This window comes from Manihot esculenta, chromosome 12 (assembly GCF_001659605.2).
Source record: "Manihot esculenta cultivar AM560-2 chromosome 12, M.esculenta_v8, whole genome shotgun sequence".
NCBI lineage: Eukaryota > Viridiplantae > Streptophyta > Magnoliopsida > Malpighiales > Euphorbiaceae > Manihot > Manihot esculenta.
In genome coordinates, this window is record NC_035172.2 from 25219409 (window position 1) to 25246218 (window position 26810).

Here is a 26810-nt window from a genome sequence, read left to right on the forward strand (position 1 = left end):
ACATACATTACTTACCATTTTCCCAGGGCCTCCTCTGGGCTCCTGGTCTTCGAGTCCCATAACTGTACCTTACTCTGTGCCAGGCCTGTAGACTGGGGCCTGGACTTGCATACTCTGTGCCAGGCCGTAGCATGGGGTCCTGGTCTTCCTGTCTTGGACTAATTGGGTCATCCAACATTCACCCACAACAACAACAATTTATGCAATGCGGCATATTCGTGAAAACTAATGCAATCATCCTATTGCATAATCATGATGCATGAAACATGATAAAGCATTTAATTTAAAAGATTGAGTTTAGTTCCACTCACCTCTGGCTGACTCTGACAACACCGCAGCTGAACTCACTGCTGGGGTCCGCGGTTCCTCGGGTCCGAACCTACACAGGTGGACTCAAATGAGGGACCAAACATACCTGAACATGACTCTAATATATCCCCCAAAAACCCCCTAAAACATCATGAAAACATCACAGAAAACATGCATGAAATGGCTGAACAGGGCACCTTCGGCGGCACCTTCGGCGGCCGAAAGTCCTGGACAGAGACGAAACTCAGCCAGGTTCGGCGGCACCTTCGGCGGCCGAAAGTGCCAGACAGAGACGAAAGTCTCTTTTCGGGGGCAACTTCGGCAGCCGAAAGGCCTGCCTCCCCAGCCATGTTCGGCGGCCGAAAGTACCTTCGGCTGCCGAACCTGGTTTCTGCCAAAGGGCAGAAACTTGGCTCCCTTTGCCCATTTCGCCTCCAAACCTTCCAAACATGCATATTTTTCAACCAAAGCATGCATACAAGTTCCTAGGGGCCTCAAACATGCATATACCCCATCTACAACACTTCAAACATACTCAAACAACACACATTGTTCAAAACATCAATACATATACCCATAACTCAACATATACCCTAGCATGCATTTCTACCCTTAGATCTTGCATAAAACTCATTTAGAACACATAATAAGGGTGGATCTGAGCTTACCTCTTGAAGAAATGAGAGGGAAGACGATCCTAGCTTGGAGATGAAGAGATTGAGCTCCTTGAACCTCCAAGCACCCAAAACTTGCTCTTTGCTCACAAATCTTCAAAATAGAAGTTAAAACTCGTGAAAACCATGAAAGATCTAGGGAAAACACTCAAGATTGAGGGAGGAGCGGCGGAGACTCACCTTGGCCGACAATGGGAGAGAAAAAGCTCGCCCGTGCGGACCAAAGGGACCCTTTTATAGTGGCTGGCCAGACCACGTTCGGGGGCCGAATGTGCCTCCGTATCCATGCAATGTTCGGCGGCCGAACATGAGGTTCGGCGGCCGAACCTTGACTTCCCTCACTCATGCTTTCGGGGGCCTAACGTGCCTCCAAAACGCATGCATGTTCGGCGGCCGAACTTGACTTTCGGCGGCCGAACCTGGGTTTTCCTCCAATGCTATTTTCATGTAAAAACTCATTTAATTTCATACTTAAAACCATTAAAATTCATGAAAGCATTTTATAAAACATGATTCTACCCTTCTAGAGGTCTCCGACGTCCGAGATTCCACCGGACGGTAGGAATTCCGATACCGGAGTCTAGCCGGGTATTACAGACGGTATGACATGGGAAGAATTTGCGAATGAGTTCGTTGGATGGGCTTTTCCAAACAGTTCCAGAGAACTGAAGATGATTGAGTTTGAGCAACTGAGGCAGACAGAGCACATGAGTGTAGAGGAGTTCACGGATAAATTCCTGGAGCTATTGCCTTTTTCAGGGCAAGCTCTAGATACCGATTCGAAGAAAGCCAAGAGATATGTTATGAAGCTGCATTCCAGGTACTCCTCTTTGATTCAGTCAGTTGAGAGGGAAAGTTTCCACACTGTGGTGGATATGGCTCGAAGGATGGAGGCGAGTGCTATAGTTGAGGGGTCAGTGAAGCAGTCAGTGACCCAGTCTTCAGGGGTTAAGACCCCAGGCAGAGGAGGGCCAGGTCTCTCTTCTCAGGGATCAAGTAGCAAGAGGTGGAATAACACCACCAAGAAACCGAAGAAGAACAAGTTTTGGAGTAAGTTGAAATTCGGTCTGGGATTCGGCGGTGGCTCGAGCTCAGGTTCAGACGGTACAGAATGCCAAAAGTGTGGGAGGCCGCACAGAGGAGTGTGTCGAGCTGGGACCAATTCATGTTTCAGATGTGGATAGGAGGGACACATGGCTCGGGAGTGTCCTAGAGCACCTTTTATGGGCCAGCCCTAGCAGACAGCTTCTGGTAGTGTGGCACAGCCAGCAGCTCCAGCCACAACTCAGGGCAGTGGCAGAGGTAGAGGGAGAGGGGCAGCCTCTTCTTCTGGTTCCCGAGGTGAAGGTCCATCAGCTCCAGCCAGGATCTTCACCATGACTCAGCAGGAGGCTAACACATCCAACACCATAGTGTCAGGTAATCTCGTCATTGGGTGTTCTGATGTGTATGCATTAATGGACTCGGGTGCATCTCATTCATTTATTGCTCCGAGAGCCGTTGAGAGGTTGGGTCTGATAGTCTTTGGGTTAGAGTGTCCCCTATGGGTCAGTGGACCCAAGTGTGACCCGTCAGTGGCAGAGTCAGTCTGCCAATGCAGTCCAGTTTTTGTTGAGGGAAGATGCCTCTCCGCCGACCTTGTGGTTCTAGATTTGACAGAATTTGATGTCATTCTAGGGATGGATTGGCTATCTACCCATGGTGCTACCTTGGACTGCAGGGACAAGGTAGTCAGGTTCAGAGATCAGAACGGGTCAGAGGTCGTTTTCAGAGGAGACAAGAGGGGTACACCTAGAGGTCTGATATCAGCTCTTCAGGCTCGTAGGTTGCTTAGGAAGGGATGTCAGGGGTATTTGGCTCATGTGAGAGAGCTTAGTAGTCAGGTCAGGGAGCCAGCCTCGGTGCCAGTTGTCAGAGAGTTTCAGGATGTCTTTCCAGACGAGCTTCCAGGTTTACCACCTGCTAGGGAGATAGAGTTCGAGATAGAGTTGGTGCCTGGAGCTAGACCGATCTCTATCCCTCCCTACAGGATGGCCCCAGCTGAGTTGAAGGAGTTGAAAGAGCAGTTGCAAGAACTGGTAGAAAAGGGCTTCATCCGAAAGAGTACCTCACCTTGGGGTGCTCCAGTCTTGTTTGTAAAGAAGAAGGATGGGTCCCTCAGACTTTGTATCGACTACAGACAATTGAACAAAGTCACTACCAAAAATAGGTACCCTCTACCAAGGATCGATGATCTATTCGACCAGCTAGCAGGAGCGGGTTGTTTCTCCAAAATAGATCTAAGATCGGGGTACCATCAGCTTAGGATAAGGGATGAAGATGTGCCAAAGACAGCTTTCAGGACCAGATATGGGCATTTTGAGTTCCTTGTGATGCCGTTCGGGTTAACCAACGCCCCTGCAGCATTCATGGATCTCATGAACAGAGTATTTAGCCAATACCTGGATCACTTTGTTATTGTCTTCATAGATGATATCTTAGTGTCTTCCAGGAACGCAGAGGAGCATGCCCATCATCTGGGGTTGGTTCTGCAGACCTTGAGGGAACATGGTTTGTATGCCAAGTTCTCTAAGTGTGAGTTCTGGCTGAGGAGCATTTCGTTCTTGGGGCATGTAGTATCAGAGAATGGGATAGAGGTGGACCCCAAGAAGGTAGAAGCTGTGGCTAACTGGCCTAGACCCACTTCAGTGACGGAGATCAGGAGTTTCTTGGGTTTGGCAGGTTACTACAGGAGGTTCGTTCAGGACTTCTCAAAGATTGCAGCTCCTCTGACCAGGTTAACCAGAAAGAATCAGAAGTTTGTGTGGACCGACCAGTGCGAAGAGAGTTTTGAAGAGCTTAAGAGGAGGTTGACTTCGGCACCAGTGTTAGCTTTGCCAGCTAGCAGTGAGGACTTCACGGTCTTCTGTGATGCATCCCGAGTGGGTTTGGGTTGTGTGTTAATGCAGAGTGAGAGGGTGATTGCTTATGCTTCTAGGCAGCTGAAGAAGCATGAGTTGAATTACCCCACACATGACCTGGAGATGGCAGCAGTAATCTTTGCACTCAAGATGTGGAGGTACTACCTCTATGGGGCTAAATGTGAGATCTTTACAGATCATAAGAGCCTGCAGTACATCCTGAGTCAAAGAGATTTGAACTTGAGACAGAGAAGATGGGTGGAGCTGCTGAGTGACTATGATTGCAAGATTCAGTACCATCCGGGTAAGGCGAATGTTGTGGCAGACGCCTTAAGCCGAAAGTCACTAGGTAGTTTATCCCACATATCGGCAGAGAGGAGGCCAGTGGTGAAGGAGTTTTACAAGCTCATTGAGGAAGGTCTACAGATGGAGTTGTCTGGTACAGGTGCCTTGGTAGCCCAGATGAGAGTGGCACCTGTGTTTCTAAAGCAGGTGGCTCAGAAACAGCATGAGGACCCAGAGTTAGTGAAGATCGCCAGGACTGTTCAGTCAGGCAAAGATAGTGAGTTCAGATTTGACAACAAAGGGATCCTCCGCTATGGGAGCAGACTATGTGTACCAGATGACATAGGGCTAAAAGGAGACATTATGAGAGAGGCTCATAATGCAAGATACAACGTTCACCCCGGAGCCGCCAAGATGTATCAAGATCTGAAGAAGGTTTATTGGTGGCCAGCTATGAAGAAAGAAGTGGCACAGTTTGTGTCAGCCTGCGAAGTGTGTCAGAGGGTGAAGCTGGAACATCAAAAGCCGACTGGAATGCTTAACCCGCTACCTATTCCAGAGTGGAAATGGGAAAATATAGCTATGGACTTCGTAGTGGGGTTACCGGCGGCGTCTAACAGATTGGACTCCATATGGGTGATTGTGGACAGACTCACCAAATCTGCTCACTTCATCCCTGTCAGGAGTGGCTATTCTGTGGACAAGTTGGCGCAGGTGTATGTCGATGAGATCGTCAGGCTGCATGGGGTTCCTGTTTCGATAGTGTCCGATAGAGGGCCCCAGTTCACCTCCAGATTTTGGCGGAGTCTGCAGAACGCCATGGGTACCAGGTTGGATTTTAGCACTACTTTCCATCCACAGACGGACGGACAATCAGAAAGGACCATCCAGACCATAGAGGATATGCTCAGAATGTGTGTGCTGGACTTTGGCGGTTCTTGGAGGCAGCATCTACCTTTGGTGGAGTTTGCCTACAATAACAGCCATCATGCTTGCATCGGGATGGCCCCATATGAAGCTTTATATGGAAGGAAGTGCAGATCACCTGTTTGCTGGGAAGAGGTTGGAGAAAAGGCCTTGGCAGGGCCTGAGCTAGTAGAGATTACCAGCAGGGTAGTACCCATAATCAGAGAAAGGATCAAAACTGCTGCAAGCAGACAGAAGAGTTATACAGACATCCGCAGACGGCAGGTAGAGTTTTAGGAGGGGGATCTGGTATTGCTCAAGGTGTCTCCTATGAAGGGAGTGGTTCGTTTCGGGAAGAAAGGTAAACTAGCCCCACGATACATCGGACCCTTTGAAATCTTGCAAAAGATTGGGAATGTGTCGTACAAGCTGGATTTACCTGCTTCAATGGAAAGAATCCATCTGGTTTTCCATGTTTCAATGTTGAGGAAGTTTGTGTCAGATCCGAGCAAGGTTCTTAGTGAGCCTGATGTAGAGGTCCAAGAGGATCTCACATATGTTGAACAGCCAGTACGGATCATAGACACCCAGATCAGAAAGCTAAGGAACAAGGAAATCCCGATGGTGAAAGTCCTATGGAACCACCACAACTTGGAAGAATGCACTTGGGAGACACGGGAGTCTATGCTCCAGCAGTACCCTCATGTCTTCTAAGGTTAGATCTCTATGTGTTTATGTGCTATGTATGTATGTTGTGTTTTATGCCATGCTGTGTGCTAGTTGAGGAACATTCGGGGACGAATGTTCTTAAGGGGGGGAGAATGTAGTACCCGGCTAGACTCCGGTATCGGAATTCCTACCGTCCGGTGGAATCTCGGATGTCGGAAGCCTCTGGTAGGGTAGAAACATGTTTTGATAAAAATGTTTTAAGGTATTTCATGGTTTTAAGTAAAATAGAAATGAGTTTTTGCATAAAAATAACCTTGAAGGAAAACTCAGGTTCGGCCGCCGAACCTCAAGTTCGGCCGCCGAACATGCATGCCTTCGGGAGCGCCTTTAGGCTCCCGAAAGCATAAGTGAGGAAAGTCCAGGTTCGGCCGCCGAACCTCAAGTTCGGCCGCCGAACATGGCATGCATGCGGAGGCACGTTTGGCCCCCGAACGTGGCCTGGCCAGCCACTATAAAAGGGTCCCTTAGCTGAAAACGGGCGAGCTTTTTCCCCATTTTCGGCCAAGGTGAGCTCTCCGCCGTCCCTCACCGATCTTGAGTTCTTTCCTTCCAATCATACTTGATTTTCATGAGTTTTTACCTTGTTTTGAAGATTTTCAAGCTTTGAGCAAGTTTTGGAGCTTTGAGGTTCAAGGGAACTCAACCCCTCCCATCTCCGAGTTTAGGTCGTCTCTCTCTCGATCTCCACGAGGTAAGAGCCGATCTTAAGCTCATTTCATATTTTAAGTAAGTTTTAAGTGGATCTATGGGGTAGAATGCATGTTTAGCTCATGGTTAGGTTTATGGGTTTTATATGTGTTTATGAACAATGTGAGTTGCTTGTTGTGTTGTAGTAGGGGTTTTTGTTGGTTTGATGCCCCTAGGAACTTGTATGCTCGTTTGTGTATGTTTGGGAATGTTGTAGAATAGGTTTATGCATGATTGGGTAGTTTTGGAGGCAAATGTGTTTAGAAGAGCTGAGTTTCTGCCACTAAGGGAGAAACCAGGTTCGGCAGCCGAAGGAACTTTCGGCCGCCGAACATGCTTGTGGAGGCAGCCTTCGGCTGCCAAAGCTTGCCCCCGAAAGGAGACTTTCGTCTCTGTCTGGGAGTTTCGGCCGCCGAAAGTGCCGCCGAACATGCATGAGTTCCGCCTCTGTCTGGGAGTTTCGGCCGCCGAAGGTGCTGCCGAACCTGCCTGACTTTCGGCTCTGGAGGGACTTTCGGCCGCCGAACCTGCCGCCGAAATTGCCCTGTCCAGCCCTCTCTTGCATGTTTTTCTATGATTGTTTCGTGATGTTTCAGGGGGTTTTTGGGGAGTAGTTTAGAGTTATGTTCATGTTTGTTTGGTCCCTCATTTGAGTCCACCTGTGTAGGTTCGGACCCGAGGAATCGAGGACCCCAGCAGTGAGTCAGCTGCTCCAGTGTCTGGTCAGAGCTACCCAGAGGTGAGTGGAATAACTCATTATGTTTTAAAGCAAATAATGGACTTTTTAGCATGTTTCACGCATCATGAATGTCATGAGATGTACTAAGTTGTTTGCATTAGAATTCACGAATATGTTGCATTGCATACTTTATTGTTGATTGATGTGGATGAACGTTGGATGATCCATAGCCCTCGATCTATGATGTGACGATGTGATATGTACGGTATGGAATGTAAGACCAGTGGGACCCATTCTACGTTCGCTGGCACCATGTAAGGGAAAGACCAGGACCCATTCTACGTTCTGGCACAGTTGGACTGTTATGTTATGTAAGAGAAAGACCAGGACCCATTCTACGTTCTGGCACAGTTGGACTATGTAGAGGGCTATTGGTGACAAGTTCATCCTTGATGTGATTAGCTGTGATGTGATGCATTCCATGATGCCATATGATTTAAATGTTTTTATTATTCTGCTCACTGGGCTCTAGTAGCTCACCCCTCTCCCATTTTCCCCAGGATTGCAGGTACAGGGTAGACCAGGAGATCCGTAAGAGTAATGAAGTCTTGAGTATGTAATAGATAGTGTGGACATGATAAATGTATTAATGTTATGCAAAAGTACAGTTTAGTCATGTAATGACTTTGAGGATTAGAGGTTGTGCTTGACTATATGTATAAGATATCCCTTTTGATACATGATCTTAAATATTTTATGATGATTATGCAAACCAACTCAACTTATGATGTATCGCCCATTGGGGCATTGATGAGATCCCATAGAGGGGTCATGATTATGATTATGCTTATGTATAGTGCATGCACAGGTTGAGTTTGGTGTATGAACGAAAGAAAAGTTTTAAATTTTTATGTGTTTTCTTGATCATGTATGGGATTAAGCAGGTTTTCAGGTTGCATGTTAGGCTTGCTACGGGTCCCGGCGGCCTTAAGCCGACATGGATCCTAGCGCCGGTAGCGGTCCGATTTTCGGGTCGTTACAATAAAATCATGTGAAAACATTTTAAAAACACACTTTACCCTTCTAGAAGACTCTGGCATCTTCAGAATTCCAGATTCCGCCGAAAGGTAGGGATTCCGATGCCGAAATCTAGCCGGGTATTACACCTTCGGCGGTCGAAGGTTCCTTCCAGATCCGAAACTCATGCATGTTCGGCGGCACCTTCGACAGCCGAAACTGCCCTCCAGAGCCGAAAGTCCAAACTTTCGGGGGCAAGCTTAGGTGGCCAAACATGCCACCACAAGCAGGTTTGGCGGCCGAATATGCCTTCGGCTGCCGAACCTGAGTTCTTCCAGAAATGGCAGAACTCAGCCCTCACATGCACAAATGCCTCCCTAAACCTTTCAAACATACATTTAGCTATTCTACAACATGCATAAACTCATTCTCAAGCATATAGGGGCATAAAACTAGCCTAAGCCCCAACAAACAACAATATAACATCACATTACATACATTTATCCTCAAATCTACATAAACCCTAACATTTTTTACAACTAGCTTAAACATGCATTTCTACCCCATAAACCTTCATAAAACTTGTTTAAAACATCAAAGATGATGAGGATCGATGCTTACCTCTTGGAGATCGAGAGAAGGCGTGACCCAAACTTGGAGATTGAGAGGATTTGAGCTCTGGGGTCTTCAAGCTTTTCAACTTCGATTTTGAACTTAAAATCTTCAAAACCAAGATAAAACTTGTTAAAAACTTGAAAGGATTAAAGGAAAACCTCAAAGCCAACCATGAAAGGGCATGAATTCACCTTTGCCCGAAAATGGAGGAGAAAACTCGCCCATTTTCGGACATGGGGCCTTTTATAGGTGGCTGGCCAGACCACCTTCGGAAGCCAAAGGTGACTCCAAAACTCCACCAAGTTCGGCGACCGAACCTGGATTTTTCTCCATGGTGCTTTTCTTTCAAAACTCAATTTCTTTCATACTTAAAACCTTGAAAACATGTAAAAACATTTTAGAAAAACATATTCTTACCCTTCTAGAGAGTTTCAACATCTGAGATTCCGCCGGACGGTAGGAATTCCGATGCCGGAGTCTAGCCGGGTATTACAAACATCCTGTACATCTGATAAAATCCCATACATGATCATACATTTCCATAAAAACTTTAAACTTTCCATATACCAAGCTTGACCTGTGCATGCACCATAACTTTATACATACAAACCCCATACTAGAGCCCTCATCAAATGCTCTAGTTGGGTCAACATTACATACATCAAGCTTGGTTCAACATATATCATCATTAAAATATTAACATAAGATCATGTACAAAAAGGGATTAACCATACATTAGGGCCAAGCACAATACTAATCCTCATTACATCACTGTACAATACATTACATTACATTACATTATTTTACATATCATGTCCACTACTAAACTATTACATATACATAGCTTTTACCCTTGACGACTTCTCGGTCTATCCTGAACCTGCAAACCTGGGGGTTAGGGGAGAGGGGTGAGCTACAAAAGCCCAGTGAGCAGAACAGTAAAAACAGTTCATTAAACATATATCATCATGAAATGCATCACATCACAAACAAATCACATCAAGGATGGACTTATCACCAATGGCCCTCTACATAATCCAACCGTGCCAAGGGCGTAGAATGGGCCTCGACCTGGACTTTCTCTTAACATAACATAACATAACATAACATAACATAACATAATATAACATAAGATAACCAATCGTGCCAGGGACGTAGAATGGGCCTCGACCTGGACTTCCATACCATATCATATCATATCATATCATATCAAGGACCAATGGGTCATCCAACATCCATCCACATCAACATCAAATTATGCAATGCATCATATTCATGAATTCTAATGCAGAGCACCCTATTTCATACATGGCATTCATGATGCATGAACATGCTTAAAAGTTTAATTGCTTTTAGTAAAAAGAGTTGTGTTCTACTCACCTTTGGCTGACTCTGAAACAGCTAGCACTGCTGGCCTCCTCGGTTCCTCGGGTCCGATCCTACACAGGTGGACTCAAATCAGGGACCAAGCAAACTCTAACTTGACTCTAAACATCTCCCCAAAAACCCCCTAAAACATCATAAAACATTCATAGAAAACATGCAAAGGAAGGCTGGACAGGGCACTTTCGGCAGCCGGTTCGATGGCCGAAGGTCCCTCCAGAGCCGAAAGTCAAGCACTTTCGGGGGCAGGGTTCGGCGGCCGAAGGTCGTTCCAAAGCCGAAAGTCACCAACTTTTGGAGGCAAGTTCGGCGGCCGAAATCCCTCTCCAGAGCCGAAAGTCCAACTTTTGGGGGTGAGGTTTGGCGGCCAAAACTGCCTCCACAGGCAGGTTCGGCGGCCGAAACTAGCTTCGGCGACTGAACCTGGGCTCTCGCAAAGGGCAGAACCAGATTCTGCCTTGCATATCCAGCCACCCACAACATCCCAACATGCATCCAACTATACTAAAACATGTATAAACACATTTTCAAGCATATAGGGGCATAAAACTAACCTATACCCCAACATACATCACATTTAGCATACATTTATCATTTAACTAACATAAACCCTAACATTTTACATCTAGCCTAAACATGCATCAAAACCCTTAACCCCTTCTTAAAACTTACTTAAAACATCATAAAAGGCGTGGATCGACACTTACCTCTTGAAGATCGAGAGGAGATGCGATCCCAAACTCGGAGATATGGAGGAACAAGCTCCGAGGGTCTCCAAGCTTCAAAACTTTGCTCTTTAGCTCAAAAACTTCAAAACAAGATGAAAGCTTGTCAAAAACTTGAAAGATTTGAAGGAAAACATAAAATCGACCAAAGGAAGGCGAAATCTCACCTATGCCCGAAAATAGGGAGAGAAAACTCACCCATTTTCGGACAAGGGGCCTTTTATAGGTGGCTGGCCAGACCACCTTCGGGGGCCACAGGTGCTTCTGCAAGAGCACCATGTTCGGCGGCCGAACCTGGACTCTTTCTCCATGGTGTTTTCTTTCAAAAACTCATTTTCTTTCTTCATTAAAACCATAAAAACATATAAAAGCATTTTAGAAAACCTTTATTTTACCCTTCTAAAGGGTTCCGACATCCGAGATTCCGCCGAAAAGTAGGAATTCCGATGCCGGGGTCTAGCCGGCTATTACACAAATAAATTGATAGATGCATAACATTTATGGAACCTCCTAAATCACACATTGTCTTTTTAACTTCAAGGTTTCCAACTTTACATGATATAGCAAACATGCCTTTATCTTTATATTTTTGTGCAATTTTTCTTTGGAGTATAGCTGACACATTCTTCCCTACTTTAATCTTTTCGTGCCCATACAATTTTATTTTATTAGTGCAAACGTCTTTTAGAAATTTCGCATACCTGGGTATTTCTTTATAGTTTCAAGAAGGGGTATGTTTACCTGCGAAAAATCTCCAGATCTCTTTCTCTTCCTTTTCTCTTTTTGATTGAGCAAATCTTTCGAGAAAAGGTGAACGTATTACCTGCATTGGGGATTGTTCTTCCTCAGATTTCTGGGGTTGTTTCTCTTCTGGAATCTCTATTTCTTCTTTTGCCTTCTAGTCTGCCGTATTGCCTTGGGCAAGCCTCTTCGGGCTGGCATATTCTAACTCCTTCCCACTTCGCATCATAATTGCATTTACAGGATTTGGTATGGTTTGGAATGACAGTTTCCCTTAAGATTCTAGCTTGCTCACTGATGTAGCAAGTTGGCTCATTTGATTCTCCAAATTCTGTATGCTCGATTTCGTTTTCTGTTGAAAAGCAAGAGTGCTATTAGCAAGAGATTGAATAAGGTCTTCTAGAGACATACCTGATTTTGTAGCTTGATAGTTTGCTTTAGGCTTAAAGTTCTGTTGTCTATTCCCATAACTAAGGTTTGAATGATCTCTCCGCCATGGATTGTAAGTGCTTGAAAATGGGTCATATTTCCTTTATTGTTCATTAAACCCTCCAATGGCATTTACCTGTTGCTCTCCTTCCTAAAGGATAGAACACATATCTGTGGGATGGTCGGCTTGTTTGCAAATACCACAAGTTCGTATATTATTCCCTGCAGCCAATTGTTGAATTGCAGCGGTTAGTTGTAAAATTTTAGAATCTAAAGATGCAATACTTACTTCATTAGCATTTCTTGAAATGTCCTCTTCTTAGCCATACTGTCTAAAATTGGAGGCTAATTTGGAGATTAAAGTTTTACCTTCTTCAAGTTTCATTTCCGCAATGGCTCCTCCACTAGTAGCATTTATTATTCTTCGTTCTAATGGCAAAAGTCCTTCGTAGAAGTGAAGGTTAAGCTATTTTAGAGTGGTTCCATGTTTTGGACAACTTGCAATTAATTTCTTATAACGTTCTCAATATTCATGTAAAGTTTCATTTTTTTTCTTTGTTTGATTTCACTTATTTCCTTTCTTATTGATGATGCTTTGGTAAGAATAAGTCTCTAATTTGCGTCCAAGTGGTGATTGGTCCTGGAGGTAAATAATAGAGCCAATCCTTAGCGGATTCAATTAAAGTGAAAGGAAAAGTTATCAACCTTATTTGTTCGTCAATTATACCTTATGGCCTCATACTTAAACAAACCACATAAAACTCCTTTAGATGACGATGAGGGTCTGCATTCTCCAGTCTTTGGAATTTTGGTAACATATGAATTGTAATACCCGGCTAGACTCCAGTATCGGAATTCCTACCATCCGGTGGAATCTCGGATGTCGAAAACCTCTAGAAGGGTAAAATCATGCTTTTATAAAATGTTTTGATGTATTTTATGATTTTAAGTAAAAAGAAAGTTGAGTTTTTAAATGAAAATAGCCTTGGAGGAAGACCCAGGTTCAACCGCCGAATTCCAAGTTCGGCCGCCGAACGTGCATGCGTTTCGGGAGTGCTTTAGGCCCCCGAAAGCATAAGTGAGGGAAGTCCAGGTTCGGCCGCCGAACCTTATGTTCGGTCGCCGAACATGGCATGCATGCGGAGGCATGTTAGGCCCCCGAAAGTGGCCTGGCCAGCCACCTATAAAAGGGTCTCCTTGTCCGAATGGACGAGCTTTTCTCCCTGTTTTCTGCCAAGGTGAGTTCTCCGCCGTCCCTCATCGATTTTGAGCTTCTTCCTTCGAATCTTCATGATTTTCTTATGAGTTTTCACTTGGTTTGAAGATCTTTGAGCAAAAGAGCAAGTTTGGAAGCTTGGAGACCAAAGAGTGGATTTCTCCCTACCTCCAAGCTAGGATCGTCTTTCCTCTCGATTTTCAAGAGGTAAGCTTAGATCCAACCTTTCTTGCATGTTTTAAACAAGTTTTATGAAGATCTATGGGGTAGAAATGCATGTTAGGTTGGGTTTATGTATGTTTATAAACAATATGGGTTGTTTGATGTGTTGTAGTTGGGGTTTAGGATAGTTTGAAGCCCCTAGGAGCTTGTATGCTTGAGTATGCATGATTGAGTGAGTTGGGAGGCATTTGTGCATGTTGGAGCCGGGTTTCTGCCTTTGGGAGAAACCAGGTTCGGCAGCCGAAGGGACTTTCGGCCGCTGAACCTGCCTGTGGAGGCAACTCTCGGTTGTCGAAGCCTGCCCCCGAAAGTAGACTTTCGTCTCTGGAGGGGACTTTCGGCCGCCGAAGGTGCCGCCGAACATGCATGAGTTTTGTCTCTGGAGGGAACCTTCGGCCACCGAAAGTGCCGCCGAAGGTGCATGACTTTCGGCTCTGGAGGGACTTTCGGCCGCCGAACCTGCCGCCAAAAGTGCCCTGTTCAGCTCTCCTTTGCATGAATTTCTTGATTGTTTTAAGGTGGTTTAGGGGGTTTTTGGGGAATGTTTTTAGAGTTATGTTTATGTATGTTAGGTCCCTCATTTGAGTCCACCTGTGTAGGTTCGGACCTGAGGAACCGAGGACCCCAGCAGTGAGTTTAGTTGCTTCGGTGTTTGTCAGAGTCAGCCAGAGGTGAGTGGAACTAAACTTAATCTTTTAAATTGAGAAATTTAATGTTTTTATCATGCTTCATGCATCATGATTATGCAATAGGATGATTGCATTAGATTTCACGAATATGTTGCATCGCATTCTTTGTTGTTGATGTGGGTGAATGTTGAATGACCCAATTAGTCCCTGAGGAAAGACTAGGACCCCATTCTACGGCCTGGCACGGAAATGAAAGACCAGGACCCCATTCTACGACCTGGCACGGATATGGGACTCGAAGACCAGGTGTCCAGAGGAGGCCCTGGGGCAATGGTAAGTAATGTATGATATGACAGGAAGACCAGGACCCCATGCTACGGCCTGGCACGAAATGATGTTGGGACTATTTGGTGACAAGTTCACCCAACCCTTGATGTGGATTGTCTGAGTTATGATGCATTTCATATGAGCATGTTTGTTAACATGTTTTTATGGTTCTACTCACTGGGCTTGTTAGCTCACCCCTCTCCCTTAACCCCCAGGTTTGCAGATACAGGATAGAGCAGGAGGTCGGATAGAGTAAAGTCTTAGTCATGTAATAGCTCGTAGTGGACATGATAGATATTGTAATGTAATGTTGAGTTATGTAATGTAATGATGATATTGAGGTTCAGAAGTGTGCTTGACCATAGTATGTTGTAAATCCCTTTTTAGATACATGATCTTAAATGTTTATGGATGATTATGTTTAACCAAACTTAATGCATGATTATGTCACCCCATTGGAGCATTGATGAGGACTCCAAGGTGGGGTTAATGTTAATGTCTATGTTAATGCATGCACAGGTTGAGTTTGGTTCATGAATGAAAAAGAAAAGTTCAATTTGTTTATGTATGTTGTTGATCATGTATGGGATTAAACAGGTATTCAGGATGTATGTTTGGCTTACTACGGGTCCCGGTGGCCTTAAGCCGATCTGGATCCTAGCGCCGGTAGCGGTCCGATTTTCGGGTCGTTACATGAATCATACATGTTCGTAATTACAAGGGTGCGTCCAGTATTTGGTATATGATGCAAAGGGGTTGCTCTTCAACGGCAGCAGCTGCGGCCATATTGTTTCTTTAGTTTGTGTCAATTGGAGGCTCAGTTGGTATTGAAGATGAGGTCTCTTCGGTGCGCAAAAGGGATCGAGCAAATGGTTGAGAGGCTCCCGATTTGGCCTACTTTTGCAACTTGGTTGCTTTTCTCAACCTTTTTGCAGTCTTCTCGATTTTTAGATCAAATTGAATTCTGCTAGTTTTAGACCTGATCATAAAAACAAAAACAAATTGTTAAAGATCCCCGGCAACAGTGCCAAAATTTGATGAGTGTCGAATCCGTCAATTTAAAATTTACTTTTCTTTTCTTGATTGATAAGAACTTGTAGATAGGGTAAATAAGTATCGATCCCACAGAATCCTTAATTCTGTTTAATTTAGATGATCAATTTGAAATAGAAGAGTAGTTTAATAAAAAAAATGATACGAGAGTTTTTTTTTTTTTTTATGAAAGTGGTTTTGCCTTGGACAAGCTAAGAAAAATAAACTTAAAAGAAAAAGAATAAATAATGCAATTGAAATTTGAAAAATAAATAATTAATTAAAACTTTCAGCTGAATGTAATCAAATTGAGGTGTTTTGCAGTTGATCATTGGTTAGAAAAAAAAAATTCATGTTATTATCTATGGTTTGGTTATAGTGGTCAAATACGCGAATTACACCAATTTTTCATTATGAATAAATTAATCCGCTTCATGCTTAAATTAATTCCTAGTTAACTAACAACCTCAACATGCGTGTAGATTTAATTAGTCAATTGTATTAAGAGAGAAGAACCCAAACTTGATCAATAAAAATACGGGTTTTATTTAAATCAAATCTACTAATTCCTTAACATAAACTAATATATTAATTGCTACTTGTTATTAATCCAATTAAATAATTATAGATTTAATTAGATTAATTAGCAATATGTTGTCTACCTAAGAGATTCAATGGACCCCTTAAATTCTCAAGAAAAAAAATAATGGAGGTAGTGTTTCTCGAATTTAGAAATTAACAGAAAATAGAAATAAGATGAAAAGAATTGAAGCATATAACCTCACAATTTGAATAAAACTTCAATTTAATTTAACTTTCAACTGAAAATAATTGTTTAGCCTCTAAAGGGCATAATAAAATTACAACAACTAAGGAAAAGAAGAAGATGGAGAAGGAAAAGAGAGGAGGGGAGGGAGAGATGGAGAAAATATGATGCCTAGGTTTAATTCTAAGAGCCTTTATACAGGCACACAAAGATAAAATTTAATAATTTAAAATAAACTCTATTACTCTTATCTTATCCCTATCCTAATCTGATTGTGTTTGATCCAACTTGGAACTTATTTTATCCTTATTTAGGTGGCAAAATCTGCTGTGGTGGAGGTTTCTGAAACTTTCCATCACCTTAGATTACAGGTTTGGGCAAAGTTGCAACCTCTCAGTATAAAAATCATTCAGTATTTTTTCGTCCCTTTTCTTAATTTCTGTTTAAAAATCTATCCAAAATTAAATTTTAAATAAAATTAAATATTTATATCAAAATTATAACAAAATTATAGAATTAAATAAGAAAAAAGTTGTGAGTTTTGCAACTCATCAACTAACAAACTTAAATATTATTTTAAAATATTAAAATGATTATCAAAATATTAAAATATTAGAGAATAAGTTCAAATTTAAAAGATAAAAATAATAAGATATACAAAATGATTATCAACAAATTAATAATTAAAAACTAAGATAGTAAAGTGATTATCTTAATTTTAAACATTATTTTAATTTTAAATATGAATTATTTTAATATATTTATATAGTTAAAAAAATTTTTTAAAATACTTAAAAAATTTTTTTTTTTTATAGGAGGGAGAGATCCCAATTAAATTAATTTAGGCCAAGCACCTCTAATACAATCTGCATTTAGCAGTAAGTCAGCTTCACAGTCGGGATTATCCAACCACACAAGCTCAACCTCTCCTACCACTGCTAATCTAGCAAAATGATCCGCAACACTATTAGCTTCTCTAAAAATCTTTTTAAATTCCACCTCCCAACATTGCTGCAGAAGGCTATTGATGTTTCTTAATAAATTAGTAATTCTGAAAGCTCCTTGACCTTGTCTTTGAACTAAAGCCACAACAGCTGCACAATCATGCAAAGCTCGCCATGCCAGCTTGCCCATAAGCGCCTGGTTAATGTGTCTCATACAACGTATACCCAGTCCACCCATATGTTTAGGCTTAGTCACTTTCGCCCAATTGACCAGGTGCAACTTCTTATCACTAGAATTTCCATGCCATAAAAAGTCTCTACATATCTTTTCCATTTCTTTGCAAACTGAAACAGGAAGCATTATAGTCTGCATTAAGAACACCAGAATTGCATTAAGAACCGAGCTAATCATAGTGACCCTCCCTGCTTTAGAAAGCGTAGAGGCCTTCCAGCCAGACAATCTATATTTCATCTTGTCAATAACCTCCCGAAATGAAGTTGGACCCACTCTCCCATGAAATGAAGGCATTTCCAGATGGCTGCCAAGACAATCAGTTCTAGCCATCCCTACCATATTTACTAAACTTTCAGCCAAATCTAAAGTAATATTTGGAGAGAAAAATATGGAGGACTTGCTGAAATTTATTCGCTGCCCAGACACAAGCAAAAAATCATTCAAAATCTTTAAGATACAACCCATATGCTCAATCGAGGCTTCAGCGAAGAGGACCATATCATCGGCAAACATCAAATGAGATATAGCTGGTCCTCCTCTACATATAGTTATAGGCTTTCCATAACCCCTCATTGACCGACGCAACAATCATATTATTCAACTGCTCAATACATAAAACAAAAAGATAAGGGGACATAGCATCACCTTGCTGAACCCCTCGGGAAGGCCTGAACCCTTCTAATTTTTTACTATCCCATAGTAATTTCAACGTAGCCGAGCTGACACACTTCATAATATTATTGATCCAAGCATTTGAAAACCCAGTATTAGATAACACTAATTCAAGAAAGTCCCAATTAAGTCTATCGTAGGCTTTTTTCAAGTCGATCTTCAAAGCCATATAACCCTTAACCCCTTTAGCCTTATTCATCGAGTGGAGCACCTCTTGATATATAACAATATTATCCACAATTTGCCTTCCTGGCACAAAACTGCTTTGTTCCGGGCCAATCAAGAATGGCATAACATATTTTAACTGATTAACCATAGTCTTTGTAATAATTTTGTATAAAACGTTACAAAGACTAATTGGTCTAAATTGAGCAATATGGGTCGGATTCTCAACCTTCAAAATCAAAGTGATTAAAGTGGAATTTAGCCCATCAGGCAAGGGATTACCATGCAAAACACCCAAAACAAGATCACACACAGCATTTCCTAAAACACTCCAAGCACGTTGGAAAAAGCCTGCTGTGAAACCATCCTCACCAGCAGTTTTAAAAGGTGCCATCTGAAATAAAGCTCAAGCCACTTCCTCTTTCTGATACGGTTTATCAAGGTCAGTATGAAGCTCCTCAGGGATTCGACGACAAGCAATGCCTTCAAGATTAGACAACACATAAGTCGAATCATTAGTGAATAAGCCCTTATAAAACTGAACAACCAAATTTTCTAACGAAGCCTCATCAGTCACCCACTGCCCATTAGAGTCTTGAAGCGCCGAAATTAATTTTCTCTTCTTTTTAACTTTAGCAGCCAGATAGTAGAATTTAGTGTTTCGCTCACCAGAGACAATCCATTCTTCCTTTGATCGTTGGAACCAATAGAGCTCTTCCTGTTTTAAAACCTCCTCCATCTTCTGACGTAAAAGAAAGTCTAGCTTGACTAAATTAGGAGGGTACCCGTTCAAAGCAAGAGCACGCTGTACCCCTTCAATTCTCCTCAAAAGCCGACGTTTCTTAGCAAAAATATTTCCAAATTCCTCTCTATTCTATTTCATTAATCCTTGCTGTAGACTCTTCATATTGCTCCACAGCTCATTAGAATGATTTCAAATAGTACGAACAGAATCAACAAAATCAGGATGAGCAAACCAAGCCGCTTGGCAACAGAAGAAATTACCATTTGGCAAAGGTTGCTCTCCTAAAGATAAAATAATAGGGCAATGATCCGAATGGAATTTAGGAGGATGAACAATCCTAGCCTCAGCAAATCTCCACCGCCAAGCCGTTGTGCATACTCCTCTATCCAATCTATCCATCTTAATATCATCTCTCCCATCACTCCTACTCCAAGTAAAAGGCACCCCTTCATACCCTATGTCCACCAAAGCAGTATCAAAAAGTCAATCCTGAAACTCTCTAGAACCACTGGCATTATAAGTACGATACCCATATTGTTCCTCCATAGAGACCATAGCATTAAAATCTCCCAATACCACCCACTCCTCATCCATATTCAAACAAGAAAGTCTAAGGTCCTCCCATAATAAGCGTCTAAGGCCAGTGTTGGGACTCCCATATACAAAGCTAACAATCCAAGGAGAACCCCAAGTAGGCTTGATTCTGCAATTAATAAATTGAGGATGAGTGTTTAGCACTTCCAACTCAAATCCATTGTTGTTTCAGTAAACCCAAATGCCTCCACTAAAACCAAAAGCCTCAACTCTAAGCCAATGTTCAAACCCCAAATCTTTACAAATTTTATAAGCTTGGGATCCAGAAACAGGAGTCTCCAATAAGGCTATCACATCAATTTTATAAAACCTTCTATATTCATTAACAGCCCTTCTAAAATTTGGCGAAACCACCCCTTGACAAATCCAAGAAGAAATAATCATTAAAAAAAATAATAATAAAGGAAAAGGGTAAAAAGCACCATATACCCACGAGATATCATAGTTCCAAAAGGAGAAAAACTAAGAGAAATCAAATACTCATAGGGTCATCCACAGGGCCCTCCACATCTCCATTCCTTTCCGCCTGGTCAATACCCATATTAACTGAGGTCGATGCTTCTAATAATGTAGTATCCATCTCCATAGTATTATGCTCTATTATACCAACATTATCCGGTGCAGAAGGATGAGGGAATTGAGGGTCTTTATCATTATCCACAGACACGACAGGGTTCTCTAAATTTGCAAGACCTACTCTACTATCCTTCTGAGCAACCACCCATTTATGAACCTCATCCGACCCTCTACCACCCTTGACCACCACATGTTCTTGTTGGGAAATCCTGAGATTATTGCAACCCAGTTGCACAGTGGAAAAATAAAATCTCTGTTGATTTCCTTTCCCAGAATCCGAGTGCTTCGTTTAATTCAAAAGATGGATATGAGACTAACTTGTTAATCTCGTCAAGAAGAAACAATGTCGGACTGATGGTGCTGCCTTTTCAAACGAACACCCTCTATGGTATCCACATGAATGTCTTCTATCCTTCTAGAGTGCTAGCTCTCTCAAAGATGGATAGATTATGTGCTCCACAATCTGTAGCTATTAGACTGAGTTTTCTCAAAATGTCGTCAACCCTCTCTTCGTAGAAAGAGTATTTATATGTTTCAGTCTTTTTGTTTTCCCATAAAAGAGTTGTGCTACTCTTTTCCCAAAAGAGCTGTGTTCAGAACCCACTATCACAATCTCGCAGATACTAAAATATCTTTATGTGATAGAGTCCTTTATCTGTAACAGTTACAGATAGACTGCAGATCTTTTAAATATTATTATCTTATAATAATAAATAATTAATAATAATAACACTTTATTATTATTAATTAATAATATTATTATTAATTATACTAATGGGCTTTTAGCCCATTAATATAGCACATCAACAACATTCTTGTGTGTGACCCAATAGGCTCACATTAATTGGCAATAGGCCCAGTCCAACAAGGCTTATAAGTCATAAGTGGCATCTAGCAAGACATTATGACTAGCCAACTAATATGAGGATCAATAGTCCGATAAAGTCTATTAAATAGAACATGTATTAATCCTTTTGTCACACGATATCTAGTTTGAACATAAGTCATGGTTAATGTCAAACTTATAATGTTCAAACTTATGATTTATCGATCTCTAAGTAGACTAATAAGATCAAATGATATTGATCACACTATCAATTCATTTGAGCACGGCCATGCATTTCTCAGTCTCACTTATCGAGGGGCCCAAAAGATATCTCTCTCATAGAGAGGGACAAATCCTATCTTGATTGTTCATTATCCTCTACATAATTTCTATTATGCTCAATCATAACCTTTATGATTGTCCGATTAAAGACAACATTTGGTTATGTCAAAACATAATAGTCCTTATGTTGGAAACTATGACAATCTCAAGTCAAAGGATTAAGACATAACTACTTTGAGATTCACTTATGACAATGACCCATGTAGTGATCTCAATGCGGGTCCATCCAATACTTTGTTCTCTAACAAGTATTTATGATTATTGAATTATATCAACATATATATAATCATCTCATGATTATCAATCAATAATCATACCAGTTATATTTTATTATTATCAACATAATAATAAGTAACCAGGGATGATAATCATTATTATGTAACATGCAAACAAATAATAATTATAAAAACCTCTTTTATTAATAACCAAAATGACATATAAAAAGGTCCAAGATAATGGCCTAGGTGACAGAGCATAATTTAGTCCATATTATCATGATCTTAATGATGTTTATTTGCACCTTTTCTGCCTAATTTTCTGGTTTTAATCATGTTTTGCAGATATTAGGTGTAAAGAGACAATGTGGAGAAAATGCTCTTAAAACTGCCAAAAAGTGCCAAATATGGAAAGTTCCAGAAAAGGAAAGTTTTCATATATGGAAAGTTCCAAATAAGGAAAGTTCTCATATATGGAAAGTGCCAAATAAGGAAAGTGTCAGAAAGCACAGTCAGCAAACTGTCCGAAATTCGAACTGCAGAATCTTTCCTGCCTTATTTAGAACATGTGCCAAGAAAGGAAAGTTTTCAAATAAGGCAAGTTTTCAGAAAAGGAAAGTCTTCAAATGAGGAAAGTGCAGAAGCAAAAGCAAATAAGGAAAGCTCAGTCAGAAGATTATTTGAAATTCAAATCGCAGATCTTTCTTTCCTTGTTCAAAAGATGTGCACACACTGCAACAGTCATATCTTCCTGTTTAGGCAGCAAGATCTCAAGGAGATGCTCTTCCTCTTCTGCGTTCAGCATTCAAAATTCAAACGAAGGCTCCACCTAAAAAGGAAAGACTGGACAGATATCTTTCCACTTCTGCACATTAATGACTGCATTCTCCTGCCTCTTTTGCAATCCATGCGCGCGCCACCTCTTCTGGAAGCATTATCTGCGCGTCCTTCCTCTTCTGAAAGCCTTGGTACGTGCATATTTCCTTATGAACATCAAGCCACGAATTTTCTTCCTCTATTGGCAGCCTTGGATCGCTCTTCCTTCCTTTTCAAGCACAAGGTACGCTCCTTTCCTATTCTGAAAGCCATCCGCGCGCAACTGCCTTCTGAAGAGCTTGCAGTCCGATTCTTTCCTCTTCTGCAACAATATGGGCAGCCTCTACACTAATTAGGAAGCAAGGTCAGCATCTAAACTTATTTAGAAAGCATAATCTGCGCCTCCTTCCCTTTCTGAGACAAAACCGCGCGCACCAACTTCCTTCCGCAGTGCATTTTCGCACAGCCTTCCTTCTGAAGCCGAAAAGCGCGATTCTTTCCTTTTCAGACACATCTTGGGCAGAAAATACCTCTTGGGCAGTAAGTATGACCTAGGACAACACTTTTCAACTATAAAAAGCCACATAAGAAGCCTCTATGGGGCCCCGAAGCTCCCCTTGGGAGACACCTACGAAATTCACATCTCTTCTTCTACATTTCTTCTTTTCTTTTATTTTTAGTTTTTGTTTCAGCCATGAGAGGCTGAAACCTTTTTCTAGTTGAAGAACAAGTGAAGCTTTAGTTGTATTGTGGATTGAGAGACTTGGACTACATTGTTCATCTTTTGTTATTCAATATTCTTGTGATTTCATGCTTAAGGACATTATTGCTTTGTTATTTAAGGTCTCCATTGATTTTTTGTTGCAAAGTGATATATTGTTGGTTTGAATGATTTTAAGTCCGTAATTGCTTGATTTGTTCAACCATAAGAACACTTGGTGCACAACCAAGGAAATTGCATGATCTAGTGTTGTCTCCATGCATGTGGGTGACTAGAATTGGTTCTCTCTATTTCTTTATGCGATTGACTATTGTATAAGGCCTGTGGCTCAAAGACGTTCTTTGGCAATTGTTAATTAGTAATTAATTTGAGGACTTTCCCTAATTGATTTAATCTAAAAGAGAGATAATGGATGTGAGAAGCTTCTTCAATCTCCATGGCCAATTTATTGAATCAACAAAGGAACATATGTGTCAATGATCAATCCCATCAACTAAAGTGGATCTAATTCTTCAACTAGAGCTTTTCTCATATTTATTTTCTCTTTATTTTATTATTCGCTTTATTTTTATTGCTTTCATCATTAGTTTAATCCCATCAATCTCAAAACCCCCCTTTTTACTTTACTTGCAATTTATTTTCATTGTCTATTTTTATTTTCTGTTTGTTTATTTGGTCTTGATAAGGAAAATAGGTAAGTATCAATTCCCTGTGGTTTCGATCCTTTCACCACTATCTACAGTTGTAAAATTGTTGGTAGCTGAATTGTATTATTTTTTACCGGCCTCGACAACCGCTCTGTCAAAATTGGCGCCGTTGCCGGGGAATTGATCTAACTTGTTTATTTTTCTTTCAGGACCTGATCTGTACTGCGAAGAACACTATCTGAACAAAAAAGAAAAAAAAAAGAAGAAAAAAAAAGTCACCCAATCACACCACTCTTCTGAAACATCTCCATCGCACCTCTTCCATATTCAGCCACCTAACCTCTTTTGCATCCGGCCGCCGAGCCTTTCGCCAAAGGCACAGACACCATCGCAGATCTGAATCATGGATGAGGTAAGTATGTCCAATATTGATCCTCGATTGTCATATCTAACCTCTCTTTTGGAAAATTATGTCCAACAACTTGAGCGATCTCGGCCATGTGGGATGTGTGCACAAATAGGACACCTAACTGATCAATGTCCTATGCTTTATGAGAATTATCAACAAGTACATGCATTTGAAGGATACTATGGACAGCCAAGACATGATCCATACTTTGACACATACAATCCATATTGGGGAGACTATCCGAACTACGACTATGCTAAGGATGACCAATACCAGGACTATCAAGGATATCAAGCCCAACCAGCACCTACAAGTTCAGATCTTGCCTCTGGCGAAATGGCAAAGATGATGCAAATGATGCAAATGATGCAACTGCAGATCGGGGAATTGACATCCGCAATGAACAGATCCGACACTCAAGGGAAGTTACCTTCTCAAACAGAAGACAATCCCAGAGAGAATGTGAATGCTATTACATTGAGAAGAGAGGAAGAGCTTCAAGATGTGTGGGATGATGATGAAAGTTCACAAGTGCAAGAACAAAGTGCTGAAGAGAAACAACCAGAAAACTGTTTGTCCAAACAAACGGATCAAATAGAACTTGTTGTTGATTTAGATATCATTGATTGTTTGAGTAAAGATGTTTTTCATGTAAATCAAGATGATATACTAAATGATGATCTTTGCAGAAAAGAGAGCCAGAAAGAGCCAGAACTGAAAGAAACTGACTGTTGCATCCAACAGGTGGACTGCAGCCATGCGCAAAATGAACAGAAGCAGATCGCACCACTTCAGCTTGGTGTGCAGATCAGCCTTGCGCAGACTAAAACCACCACCTTTCGGCTGTCGAACTTCACCACCTTTTGGAAGCCGAACTTCACCACCATTCGGCCGCCGAACCTCTCACTACAGCTTCCATCGCATGAAACTCCTTCCAGCCTTCCATTGCAGACCAACCTTGCACAAGAAGGAGAACCTGAAAGCCTTTCAGTTGCGTCCTTTCAGCTTCAATCGCAGATCAGTCCTCTTCAGCTCCCTTTTCAGTCAGATCTTGCACAGAAGGAGCAAACTGAATCCAACTCAGCCATTCCTCCATCGCAGAAAGCCCATGCACACAATGAACAAGTGGAAATCCAAGATCCAAAACCAAAGGAGCATGTAGATCTATGCCTACCCAAACCGCCGGATAAGGTAGAGTTTATTTTGCCTGAATTCAGTATTAAATCGCAGCAACCCATGGAGAAATATGAACTGGAGTTCAAAGTGCTGCCCAATCATCTCAAAAATGCAAACATAAGGGCAAGAGGCACACCTCATCTGAAAGAGGAGAAGCTAATCATGTTGCTTCACGAGTACATGAAAGAAATAGGATGGGTAATGACCATATCAAAAGGAGTGCTACACTTTTCACTCAATGCAGTTGGGACGCTTTTCCCTTCCCCAATTACCTGAGGCAACTTGCCAAGTGGATCGCACCATACAACACCACACCAGGGGAGTACTCAATTTCCTTTGTTCTTTTATGATTTCTATACATTGAGGACAATGCATGATTTAGGTGTGGGGGTGCGGATCTCTGAAATTTTTAATTTTTTGCTTTAGACACATTTTTCCTTTCAGTTTGCATTTTCCTTTTAGTTTTTTTTCTTTTAGTTTGCGTTTTCTTTTCAGTTTTCCTTTCAGTTTGTGTTTGATCAACCACGGTCTTCTTCTTTTTTATTGCTTTACTCAAACTGATGAACTATGTTGGATGAACTTTCTTTCCATGACCCCATTGATGTAATGACTCTTTAAACCTAGGTTGAATCAATTGCAATGAGATATATTCATGTTTGGGAATTGCCTTTGAATTGAATCTTTGAGCTTGCCATGGTGAAAAATATATTGATGACACTCATTTAAGAGAATGAATTGAGAATTGTGTGAATGAACTTAATGTGACTTTTTAGCAATTGGTGTTGATTTGCCCAAATCATTGAGAAAAAGAAATTCAGAAAAGGCCTAGACTTCATGAGCACAAATTGAAAACTGTTCCAATGGTCAAAAGACTATGAACAGAGCTAGTAGCCACTTGGACAGGTGACCAACTGAGTAACTGGGGGTGGGTATCACCAATATGTACCTTCACGTCAAAAGGTTAGTGACTTTTTCAAGCAAGTTTAAAGTGCAAAAAGGCTGAATAAAGTACTTCGAGGTAAGGGCAAGTCACTCTGAAAGCTAGAATATGTCTTAATTGAACAAGAACTTGTGCATGTATGATCTCTCTCTTGAGTAAAACCGATCCTAGCCATGGTAAGTAAAGGGAGACAAGGAAAGAGGTAAGTAACCTTGATGCATATATTCTTTATTGCAATGCTTCAAAATAGGGGTTTAGAGTAAGGGCTTAAGTGGACATAAAGGATCAAAGCAAAGAGAGTTTGTTTGACTATGTTTGTTTGCTTGAGGACAAGCAAAAGGCTAGGTGTGGGGGTATTTGACAGAGCATAATTTAGTCCATATTATCATGATCTTAATGATGTTTATTTGCACCTTTTCTGCCTAATTTTCTGGTTTTAATCATGTTTTGCAGATATTAGGTGTAAAGAGACAATGTGGAGAAAATGCTCTTAAAACTGCCAAAAAGTGCCAAATA

General features: G+C 41.4%; 1 protein-coding gene across 1 annotated transcript; it reads right to left on the reverse strand.

Annotated features, from left to right (window-relative positions):
- Positions 1-18693: 18693 nt before the first annotated feature.
- Positions 18694-24269, reverse strand: LOC122725284. The gene is made up of 6 exons (XM_043962320.1): positions 24223-24269; positions 20107-20411; positions 19856-19982; positions 19539-19735; positions 19237-19487; positions 18694-19161 (listed from the first exon to the last, which is right to left on the reverse strand). The coding sequence occupies exons 1-6, from the start codon at positions 24267-24269 to the stop codon at positions 18694-18696; spliced, it is 1395 nt and encodes a 464-aa protein (XP_043818255.1).
- Positions 24270-26810: the final 2541 nt, after the last annotated feature.